At 41.3% G+C, this 11,988-nt stretch overlaps 1 protein-coding gene and 1 long non-coding RNA gene across 8 annotated transcripts in view; one reads left to right on the top strand and one right to left on the bottom strand.

The window, feature by feature from the left end:
- The first annotated feature begins 531 nt into the window (after positions 1-531).
- The window catches only part of LOC147328003 (nuclear factor 1 X-type-like), a 116,661-nt gene continuing 105,204 nt past the window's right edge, over positions 532-11,988 (top strand). For 2 of the 7 annotated variants that reach the window (XM_086296078.1, XM_086296074.1), the window contains exon 1: positions 532-660. In XM_086296078.1, the coding sequence (XP_086152204.1) occupies positions 547-660 (114 nt within the window). In that variant the 5' untranslated portion in view covers positions 532-546. Of the gene's footprint in view, positions 661-9,607; positions 10,712-11,988 lie in introns of those variants that run through there. The other 5 variants (XM_086296076.1, XM_086296075.1, XM_086296084.1 and 2 more) reach the window with 5 other exon arrangements.
- On the bottom strand, positions 1,953-10,684 carry LOC147328004 (uncharacterized). Its single transcript, XR_015129905.1, has 3 exons — positions 10,381-10,684; positions 7,814-7,857; positions 1,953-7,444 (listed from the first exon to the last, which is right to left on the bottom strand). It is a non-coding gene; the product is annotated as an uncharacterized LOC147328004 (long non-coding RNA).

The following is an 11,988-nucleotide window of genomic DNA, read 5'->3' as shown; positions in this document are numbered from 1 at the left end:
CTAAAATACATCTCCATCTTCCTCTAAAGATCAAAATAATAATTCTGGAAACTTTTGGACGCATTCACACACAAACACATATGCACACAGTGCTGAGACGGGGTACTATCTCCCTCTCTTGATGCCGTCTGCACCCCTACAGACACCCCCCACACCCGCTGTACTACCTCCTCTCCTCTACGTAGCACCACAGATGCCCATGTTGCCCTGCAACAGCTGTCTCACCATGTGCCCTACCAAGTGTTGCCACCCAACGGAGGGGAGAGGAAGTGAGGAGGAGGGAGGATCAGAGTGGGAAGGGAGGGAGGGTGCTGAATTTTGGATGGGAGGAACCAGGTCATGAATATTAATTTCCCTTTTTCACTCCAAAAAGGAGCTGCCGATGTCTACATGGTGACCGCAGTTCTTGCTTTGTACTAATTATCAATGTGTAATCATAATTTTTTATTGCACCCTGGCTCACTCGCTCTTTCTGTTTCTGTCTCCCTCTGTCTGGCTGTTTCTGCGAGTCTCTCTTCTCATTTGGTTCTGGATTTGGTCGAGGTGATGGCCAGTGCCCATATTCCCCCCCCCCCCCCCCCCCGGTCACAGGAAGCCCTGGAAGCAGAGTGGAGAAGGAGGAAACCACAGTTGCGGGGCTCCGTCCTATTGGTGCAGCAGGTTAGCGGCACGTTTGGTGACCAATAACCAGAAGGGGTTGCATAGTAACAGCAGGACGTGGAGAGAGGGTATTTTCAAATGCAAACACTGGTCCAACATGTCAGGTGCAGGATCCAGACTCGATCCAGTGACAGAACAAAATGGAGGGCCAGGATGGTGTGCCGCCATTTTGGAGCAAAATATTTTGAGTATGCATGCCATGTCTCCTAATTATGTAGAAATAAGCAGTTTAAACTGCAGTGCAAAGAAGTGGCAACAAAATGACCTTGAGCAACAGCGTCAGCTGACAAAATAAAATCGTCGCTAGCGGTTGATTAATGACCGAATAATCAACAGTATTTTCTTTTACTGTAATTTAATTAAGTGTAATTCAAAGGTGCCAACGTCACGACTAAGCCGCTCTAAATATTCAGCAAATTACTCAAAATTCATTCAAAGACAGACATCTGTGCTCACAGAGGAAGCCATACCTGTGACTTTCTTTTTTTATTTTGAAATTGGAAAAGTAAATCAATGAGGCATTAAAGATGCCAGGACAGATGGATGTGAAAGTAGAGTACCATCCAATAAACCGATGCCACATATTCTTCCCCTGTGGTCTTTCTGCATGCTAAATAAATGCAGATGAGACCCTGAGACGCCCAAATTAAAGAAAACTAATAAAAAAGTATAGGGAAAAGTACAACAACAAAAAAAAGAGTTGTGAGTTAGTGTGGCATAGCACCCTCCTTGTGTATTTGTTCATTTAATTTTGAAGGGATGAAAGCAGACAGGCATAAAGAGGGGCAGACGTAGAGAGATCACAGCATCGTGTACCGTATTGGTGGGTAGTGTGCCACACAGTCTGCCTCCTAAAGCAATAAATCTGAAACAGCATAATAGATAAACGCAATTCAGAACACAAAATACCCTGCGAGGGAAAACTAATAAAAAACTGAGTGATTAAGTGGAATCAGAGCTCTTAGGCAGTATCTGGAGATGGGGGCTGTCGCCATACAAAGACCAGAGCGGGCCAACACAACAGATGAGAGAGCATAGGGACGGGGGGCCGAGAAAACGAGGGCTAAAAGCAGAGGGAACGAGAGACAGATGATGGAAGTGAGGAAAGGAGAGATGGAGGAGAGAGAGAAAGTGAGGGATGGATGGGGCAGCAGATCAGAGGGAGCCTCTAGTGTGTCTTGCTCTCCCTTTAAAGAAGAGCCAGGAAAACAGATTAGGAGTCCTCTTTTCTCCTGGGGAAGCACGCGCGCACACACACACACCACACACACACATACCTTCCATTTAACCACCGTCCCCCCTCCTCGTCACACAAACATAAAACTAACTAACTTTTACGCTGCACCCGCCGCTGACCTGCCCGGCCCAGAACAAATTCGCTCGGTGCTGAAGTCGTCCTCGCTCTCAGAATGGGAGGAGACACAGAGCCACAATGACAGCCTGTGTGCTGCCGTTTAGGTGACCTCACATCAGGTCACGTTTGCTAACTGTTTATGACACAAAGAAGAGTATCTGCCTGCTTCAGAAGGATGCGAACACAAAAAGCAATCGTCCGTACAAATACAGGGAGCTACTGTGTCCCTGTGAGTAGGTAATGTGGCTCATATTTTCTTCTCACTTGAAGATAAATAACATAACTTAGGGTTATATTTAAATGATTCGTCTGACTAGGTATTTATTTGCATTGTCAGATATATGAAAAGCAATTGTGTAAAAATAAACTCCCACCAGTTTCCCATCTTCAAATTGTTCCTTTTGCTCGCTTAATACTCCAAAAAAAAAAACCCAGAATATTCAAACATGGCAAGGGAACGCAGCAAATCTCCACCATGAACAAGCTGGAACCAATAAATGTCTAGATTTGGAAAAAAATAAAATAACCGTCAATCATCTAATAAATTAGTCACCTAATTATTTTTAGTTCTTAATTATAATATCCCCGTTGTCCAGCTAGTAATCTGACGTGAAATATGTGATTCAGAACTGTGCTTATGCTTTATCAGTTTCACTTTGTGCGTGTATGTGGCGTGCTATCAAAACTGCCCAGTGTGAGCTACTGATAAACCACCGCACTGACTATAGCACAAAGACACATGCACACACACTAAGCTCGTCTCGCTTTAATTCTAGGAAAGGTGAGGTCTCTCTTCAGAAAGCCAAACGGCTCTTCGCGTCCTCATGTCACGTACTCCCGATGCATCACCAACATTTGTCTCAGAGTAAAATTTGCAGTTAGACAAATCAGTGAAGCCGTACGTTATGCTTTACTGCACACTTTGATAAACAGTAATGGAAAAAGCATTCAAATCCTAAACTTCTTACTGAAACAATAACACGCTTTAGAAGCACTAAAAAGCCTGCAGACGGTAACAACTGCTGACTTTACAACAAAGCGTCATTTTTTATGACATTGTCCACTTTTGCCATATTGGGTTTTTTCTCCAAATCACCCAGAAATTACATGAGGTGGATAAAAAAAAGTATAAAATTTCCCTCTGACCATGTAGTGATGCAACCTAATCAATAAAAAATATAAACCTCAAGCCAAACTGCAAGTATTTCAAAACTGTGCTTAATAATTGAGTTAACAGCAGCTTTCAGTACATTTACCTTCAGTCCTTTTTTCTTAAAAATACTATCAATTTAAAGGATTTTTTCTCTCATTGTCAGACAGTTCCTGCTAGAGTTCACTAGTTCAGCCTAAAAGGGAGCACATGCTGAAAAGGGTTTCCTCACACATGTCCTCTATGACTTCAAAAGAGTGCAGCCATATAAAAAAATCGTAATAATACCTAAACAATAATGAAAATTATTTCGCGAGGACCCTTTTTGACATGAAGTGCCTTCAGAGGTGTTGGATATTATTGCCAAACAATGAATATGTTACTCCCACAGGCTTCATTTAAATTATTTTTTTCACCGTTCTTATCTGTTGTATATTGTTTAGAAATCAACCTTGTGCTCCCAGATGCAGCTGCCTTTAAATTAACCCCCACATTCCCTGTTTTAACTCAAAATATTCAACAGTAGAATTTTTTTTTTTTTTTAAAAAGAGGTTAAAAAATATGATTCCAGAATTAAGGTGATATCAGTCTTTAGGTGGCTCATATTATTTTTTCAGTTTCCTTACAGTTAAAAAAAACAAACTACTATATAAGCACTGAGGGGTGGGATGGGGAATTACAGCTTATAATAAAAACCTAAATTGTGCTCTCCTCTATAGGTCTGTAAGGCACCATAATGCCATGATCACAATGTCTCTGAGTCGAGTACCACATGTGGCACATTCATGCCCTATCTCTCCTGCCAAATTTCCTGTCTGTGTAAGCCGTATAATGTAAAATAACAAGAAATAAACATTTAAATGAATCTTCATTTCCAGATAATTTCAGAATCACCTGATGTCAGTTTAGAGGTTTAGATCATGGTGAGCGCTTTATTGCTGTCCCCCAGTGGGGGAAAAATCTCCGGATTGAAGCTGCTGCCTCGAAATCTGTAGGTTAAAAAGTCTCCATGACTCTGTAATGGGAATGTGCTCAGCTGGCAGCAGCAATGTGAACATACTCCACCCTCCATCCCATTCTCCCGTGCCAGGGCCGGGCATTCCTCACCCCTCCAATGGCCAGTTACTACCCGCTCTTTTTCTCTGCGTTGCACACAAGCGCACACAGACTTATTCTCTTTTGGCCCCTGTGCAACTACTTGAAGCTAACTATTTCCTCCTTTCCTTCTTTCCTTGCCACATACATTTCTCCATTTCCTCCTTCCATCCATGCTTGGTTCTATTTCTATTTCCGCTCTCTTCCGTGTTTTCCCCTTCAACAACACTCCATCTCCTCAGCGCTTTCCTTCAGCTGCTCGCTGATTTGAGTTTATTTGCATGGCAGAGCGTAAAAGATGCAGACAGTGTGAGCAGGGCCAGCAGAGCCCTCCCGTGTCCATCCAGGCCGGGGCTGAGATTTGTAATGCTAGACAACACTCTGCAATGCAGGGATAAAACCTCGGCCACCGCACACAAAAAGAGCCTTGTCTTTTTTCTTTTTTTTTTCGCCCCCCTTTCCTTTCCACCGCTTACTGCACTTTTGGAGATGCAGATTTCTGCGAGGCTTTTCTTTCAGCAGGGACAGGAATAAAGACTGCAGAGAGGGAAAAATGATAGTTCCAGTTTGAGTTTGATGTATGGCCTCGATGCAGGGTATATTTTTGTTTAGCTTTCACTGCAGCGCGCGGCGGTGAGATCAGGCTGGGAGTAGATGTCAGTAGTGCTGCAGTCAAGAGTCAGAGTGAAGTGGTTTAAAAAGAAGAAAGGCAGCACGACTCGGGCCTTCGGTTTGTATTTGCCATTTCTGTTGTAGATGTGCAGTCCACTCCTTCTGGCACTATTATAGATCCCAGATTTGGTTTCTTATATCTTCTTTTTTTTCAGTGTTGCTATATATACTTTGTTTGATTGTTTCTTTATAGCGGTCATGTGTGGCTTTGCAAACATAGCTGCGTGTGATCTTTACTAGTAGAATTATACATGCAGTAGCTGCTGAAGCTATTGGACTGAGCTCACAGTTTTGTTTGCATTGTTTTCTCCATTTTCTTTTTCCTTTATTTATAGTGGTTATAGATTTGGTGAATGCCTTTCTGCCACACTTGTTCAGATTAGATAAATCAGCTTCTGTGTTTTTTGGGCCATTACGTTTGACAAATGTGAGTTATTTGAGCTTTTAGTTTGGGGGCCAGAAAGAGAACCACATAAACAGACACAGATTTGCTGGGTTGTTTTCTGAATTGCTTAAAAAGAGATGATTCTTTCTAAATGCTTAAAGGATATTTCAGGTTTTTCCCTAGCACGCCCCGTCTCCCCTTCATTATACACCTCAGTATTTAGTAATTTCTTCAATAAAGTGTGTACCTGTTGATTGAAGTTTGGCAGTGCGCTCTGTTTGGCAAACTCCAGTTCTGCCTTGTATTTCGTGCCTCTAATCTTGCAAACATGTAATGACACCAAGTCCATCACTGATGAGTGAATATTTACAATATCTCAGTGCCATCCACTGAGCAGCTCCGTGTCTCATTCAGCATTAGTGTTCTTCTGATAATTAGTTTTGTCCGTGTCAATCATGGTTTGCAGTTATATTCCAGCTTGGAATGTGAAACTTGTCATTTGGAGTAAAAAGAAGAAGAAAAAAATTCCCCTGATTCGTTTTGGGGTTTACAGACAAGCATTTTGGACTTAGAAAAACTCCTTCTATGTTGTCTAAACTTTGCTTGCCTGATCCCACAATGTGCCCTTCTTTTCTCGCAGTGAGGTTTAGAGAACTTATTGCCCACATAATGCTGGGTCTTAAAACAGCGTGCTATCAGAGCCATTGTGGTCTGCAGTAATGGCTGGTTTAGGGGGTTGTGGTGAGACTCACTGCTCAGGGCTTTCATTAGCTCAAATCTCAGCCTAATTGATGCTCATAAGTTGCCTCGCATGATTAGGACTAGTGAAAGCCAACAAATGTCCTTCAACTTTTGAGGCATATCAACTAAATATATATTTTTTTAATGTTCTATTCCAAGAAACATCAGAGGAAGGCATTAAGTCTTCTGAGACTTCTCCTCCTTCTTGTATTTTGTTTTAATGACAAATAATCTTCTCTTTATTAGCGCACTGCCTGTTTCCACTAAACGCAGCTTAATATTTAAATACCTGGAAAAACACAAACAGTTTTAAGGGCCTCACATTAAAATAAGACCAGCTGCCCAGCCCCCTCGCCTTTTTTTTTATTATAAATCAGGACTGTAAGAAAAACATGGGAAATGTTGAAACCAGGTCAACTGCTAAACATATGGTGCCTCAGCATCAGGAGGAAGAAGTATAAATTATTATTTATGACACATTAATAAACAAATACATGCAGTTTTGCCTCTGTGTTATATTTATCAGCTTTAATTATTACATTTTAAACAATGTTTTTGCGACGGCCATCGGACTTTTTTGCGTTTTTATTTATTTATTTTTTTGTTTTTGTGGATTTTATTTATTTGAGAAAACAATTTGAGATGTATAATTCCGTGTAATACTGTCGACGTTATTTACGTTATTAAAACCATTCCGTTTTATAATGCAGGTGTAATTCTGCCTTTGAAATTTCAAGCGGAAATGTACATCTAAAGAAAACGAAGGGGGTATTTAAAGTTTCAGTTTCTCGTTTTTTCAGCGTCCTCAGAGATTCCGTGTTTTAAATACCTGTGGATTTTCCCCCATCTATGTTTTTTATTTATGCCATATTTTTACTTTAATTTTATAGTGTTTTGATTTTACGTTTTTTTCGGATTTTTAATCTCTTGTTTTATTTACGGTGTTTTTTCCCCTCAAATACCTGGTTGTTGATTAAAACACCTGTCTTGATGTCTTGTTAATATTTTTCCAACGATTTTCACTAAACAGCTTTAAAACAAAGCTACGTGATTTTTTTTTTATTATTATTATTATTGCTAGTACAAAAACACCTTTCGATTTTTATCATCTCATTTTTTCTTTTCTTTTTTTCCGGAAGCAGATTCGTTACCTGAAGCTTGTAGAAGTTTCTGTGGGCCTGCGGTAAGTTCCGGGCTACAGTGGGCTGTGCTGAGTACACAGTGCGCGCTCACTGTGCTGTTATTTGTACTTTAATTAAGAGTTAAGAAAAAAGAGGGGGGGAACCGTGTTGTGGGATTATTTGGGGTTTAGAGGCACAGTTTGGTGTTTTTCCAATTAACTGGTCACTCTCCAACCAGGCCGTTGGGCATGTGTGGGCTTCAGCATCTGTAAAAAGAAGAAGAAGAAGAAGAAGAAGAAGAAGAAGAAGAAGAAGAAGAAGAAGAAGAAGGGGAGAGAGAGAGACCAGAATTAATATTAAAAGTAAATAAATAAAGTATTGGGAAAGTTCAAGGTACAAACTGTGAAACTTAACAAGACGCTTGAGGTAGAAAGCCTCTGTCATTCAATCAATTAATAAAAATGTTAATGTAACATTAGGAATTATTATTAATAATAATAGTATCATTGTTATACTCATTATCATCGTCATTATTGTTATTATTATTTGTGCAGGCTCCTACTCCTCTTTCATACTTTAAGTCATTCACCAACTTTAGTATTCAAGCCAATCATTCATCTGATTGTTGAACTTACCAGTAATCGCTTACCTCGACGTCTACCTGCAGTTTGTTTTATGCCTAAACAAATAAGATCCTATTAGTTATTTAAACAAAATTATCATTGAATTAAAAATGTCAGAAATATGTAAATAATAGAGAGAGTGAGGGTCAACATTTTGAAGGCCTAGTCATTTTTTTTCCCTCTTTTTCAAAATAATTCCATAAAAATAATTTTATGATAAACAAAAGGAAAATGTGTTTGTAATACAGGTCCTTGTATCAATTAAAGGAGGCGATAAATTGTTGACCTACTAAGTGTTAGGTTACGTGGTTTCTGCTCAGTCTCGTCATATTTTGGTCAGTCTTGGTTGTCTCCAGTATTAAAACAAAATTAAAACTACAGAAAAACAAATAAAAACGACACTTGTTCGTATCTCCCTGCTGTTGGGTAACTGGGCCACAGGGGCCTCCGTTTCTAAACAATAATAACAACAATAACAACCCCGCACATGTCATCCCGCCACAGACGCAAACCGAATAATCGAAATTATGCTGAAACAAAAACAAATTCATTTAGAGATGATTAATTGATGTGGCCAAATGTGTGGGGAGGTCAGCGTTTAATTATTTATAAACCCTCATGTTGGAGGAATGTCATTAGGCTGTTTTCTCCCCCCCCCCCCCCCCCCCCCCCCTCTCTCTCTAAAGAAGAGAGGCAGATAACTCCACACGCACAGCTGAAAATAAAAGCAGAAATAAGGCCAAATTCTGATTTATCCAGACGATGTGTATCAGATTCATCTGCAACAACGAAAATATTTAGTTTGTTGCTTTGATTTGAACCAGCCGTTTCTAACTGTAGAGGAAAGCCCGAAGGTTGAGTATGAAACAAGAAACGGCCAAGTTTTGAATGTGACTGGCGTGTGAACAGGTTGAGTGACCAAATCTGCACAAAATCTTCCAGATATTTTTGTTTTCTCCAGAGTTTATTTTTAAATCACTCTTATCTGCTTTTTTTAAAGTGACTTTTTCATTCTTAGATTATGTCCTTTAGGCCCCACGGTGTCCCCACAAATTCTCCTGGCCAATTTCATTTGAATCAAAATCTGTTCCAGGTGATGTATCCAAGTTTACATTAAAAGAAGAAGAAACTTTCTTAAATTGAAACTTGACATCAGAAAGCACGTGCACCAAGTGTCTTATGTGGCAGGCCTGCTGGATCTGGCCGTTGTCCTTAAAATCTCTGGAGCAATAAACAGTTTCTTAAAACACGTGGTTGCTTTTTGGTAAAGTGGAGAGAGTGGTTTTTTTTTGTTTGTTTTTTTAAATCATGTTGGTGAGAATGTCTGCGATATCTCAGATGAATTTGATCCTGTTGCTTCACAGCGTCACATCCTGACAGTCACATGCAAAATACCCTTAGTGCTACAGATATTGATGGAAATCAAACAAAGTAAGTTTTGGGATTGAGGAAAGCGGTCCTGCTTGGCTGCTCAGTAAATGACAGCTGACTTTTCCCCCTTTTTTATATTATCAGATGCGTGGACACACAGAGCACAGCTTATATCTATGGCCAGGTTGTCATTAAAATAACATATCATCCTTTAGTGGCCCGATCTTTGCTCTTGGGTTGTAAACATAAAAAAAAAAAAACACCACACACATAAAAACCGAGCAGCTCTGCTCTCGCTCGGCCGTCCCCACAGAGTCACTCTGCAAACTTCAGGCGGTAGGTAGGAGCCGGCGCAGCTCTCTAATCCCTGCAGCCCGTGATTTAGCCTCTGGTCCTCCTAATGCTCCTAAAGCCCCAGCTGCTCTCCTGGCCGCTCCGCTCTCTCCGCGACAGACTGCACACCGCTCGCTTTATTAATAATTCACCTAATAATTCACCAGTTCGACGCTGCCGCCTGAAGCACCGGCCCCCCACTGTAAACAACTGCCCCAATTCCCCGTCTATTATTTTGTGTATGTGCGTGTAAACAGGGCGCATGCTGCTGAGGTGAGCTATTTAGTGGCTGATATTTTGGGAGGGAGGGAAGAGCAAGGCAATCTATCGCTGCCGGAGCGCACGGCGAGCTTCCATTTTTACGCACCGAGGCATCCAGAGCCCCGCCGAAGCCGCGACCGACGACGTATCGCTGTACAGGCATTCCTCTATCGGCGAGGCTGTAGCGATTTGAAGAGGCACGACGCAAGCTGCTCTTTCATCTCGTCAGCTTTGAGGAGGAGGCGGCGAGGGACCAGGGGTGTCCCCCCCGTTTGCGTGTAACTCCGTGCGTGTGCTTGCGTGTGTTTGTGTGCGTTCGGATCAAGAGAGAGGAGAGAGAGAGAGAGATACGAGGGTAAAACAGATCGGACGCGCGGCATAGGAGACAGCTGCTTTTGGACACGTTTTGGACACAGAAGCTGATCGACCGCAAAGGCTGCACACGGAAAAATAATAGAAACAAAACTTACTCTGCGTCACTTCTCCCGTCCATTATTATTTTGGGTTATTTTTTTGATTTTTTTTAAACCCGTATTATCAGTATTAATTCGGGGAGGGTTTTTTTTTTTTTAGCATCTCCCAGTCTGCTGGAGTTTTGCCGCCGAAGGACGCACCTCGGGACTTAGACGCAGACGTCTCCCTCACTTCTTTCTGCGGGACATGGGCGCATCTGACGCCAAACAGCGGTAGACGGAAGGCTCGGAGCTGGTGTCTTCGTTTCCTTCTATCGCTTTCAGAGTGGACCGACTTTTGAAAGAGCGTGTTTTTTTCTCTATCTGGGCCTAAAGCCGACGTGTTTAAAGGTCCTTTTTTGCTTCCGGCAACAGCGAAGAGACTAAGTCTTCCTCCCTCATCTCTCACTCCCTCTCTCACTTTTTTGGAAGCTGAACTTTTAAAGGAAAATGGGGCATTGAGAGGGTTGGCAGATCTCCCCACGCTATAATGGTACGTGCTGTGTAACTCAATAGTTCCTTTCTGTTGGCTCTATAGGGTAAAGTCTATAGGGCTGGAAATAAACAAAACATGCTTGCACTTATTTCAGGGCTCTAATTTCTTTGTAAAGAACTTTTGTTGCGGATGGATTTGGTGCTAGAGTTCTGGGCCACAACACACCTGTGTGCGTCCCTGTGCACGTGCGTGTATGCGCGCGTGCAGATGTAAAAGTAACTCAACTCGTTTGTCTGCCAAATGTAATTACAAAGCGTCTAAATGAGCCGCGATTGAATAAACATTCAGTACTGAGCGCTGAGTGTTAAATATTATTCTCACACACTGCCTTGTTTTTCCTACAGCTCCGTGCATTTTATGACCAAAGTGATTTTCATTTATTTGTTAACAATAAGCTACTTTTTTGTTGCAGTTCTTTTTCGTGAAATTTCTCCCACAGTGCTCTCAAATATCTGCAGCTGTAATAATTATGTGCATGGCATGTGTTCAAAATTAATTTTCTCCACATTTAAATCAGTGCAATTCTCCTTTCTGGCGCGTTAACGTGCATCGAGTGGCCCTGTAGACAGAGTCTGATCTTTGCTGCTAAAGTCACACAAAATAAAAGCAAAGGTAAATCTTAAAGACTCGCACAGTGATCGTGTGTGGACGATTATTACTGCTGTACTGGTTATTATTATGCCCTAAGAATCGCAATAAATTAACGTGGCGCACGACTCTCGCGCGTTACTCCACCTTGCACTCGCCGACTCGAGTCTTTTCTATCAGAAGGCGGCTGCTCTTTTTTATCAATGGGCACTTCATTTGCGTAGCTGATGACACTTTATAGCGACTACAAGGGGGTGGGGAGGTGAGGTGACACACAGACCATCTTTGTGCCCTCAGAACAAGCGCTGAGAGTCCTCAGAAAGAGCAAGTAGCATAAATTAGAGCACCTCCGAAGCATTTAATATTGATCTGAAAATCGGATGATGACGATGAGCTCATTATCTCTCTAAATCCAGCAGCATTTGGAGATAAATATCAGATTTTATCATCAATATCTTCTCTAAAACTGCTACAGCAATATTGAAAATGCAAGGCTGTGACCATCAGCTTTACGTGATCTCTATTAACTCAAAGCTTTACGTTTTAAAATGTCCTAATAAAAATGCAGCATTATCATTGCTAAATCAACTTAAGAGATTGAAGCAGAAGATTCCATTATTTTTGGTATTTTGTTTAAGCTATTTTTACTCATAGATTTCTGATTAAATTTGCTAAACCTGTGAAGT

The sequence above is a fragment of the Aulonocara sp. 'chitande type north' Nkhata Bay genome, linkage group LG6 (assembly GCF_057382095.1).
Source record: "Aulonocara sp. 'chitande type north' Nkhata Bay isolate Kocher_YH1m ecotype deep benthic linkage group LG6, A_spYH_male_GT1.1, whole genome shotgun sequence".
NCBI classification, from domain to species: Eukaryota; Metazoa; Chordata; class Actinopteri; order Cichliformes; family Cichlidae; genus Aulonocara; species Aulonocara sp. 'chitande type north' Nkhata Bay.
The sequence above is the reverse complement of the archived record's forward strand: the minus strand, read 5'-3'. Positions and strand labels throughout refer to the sequence as shown.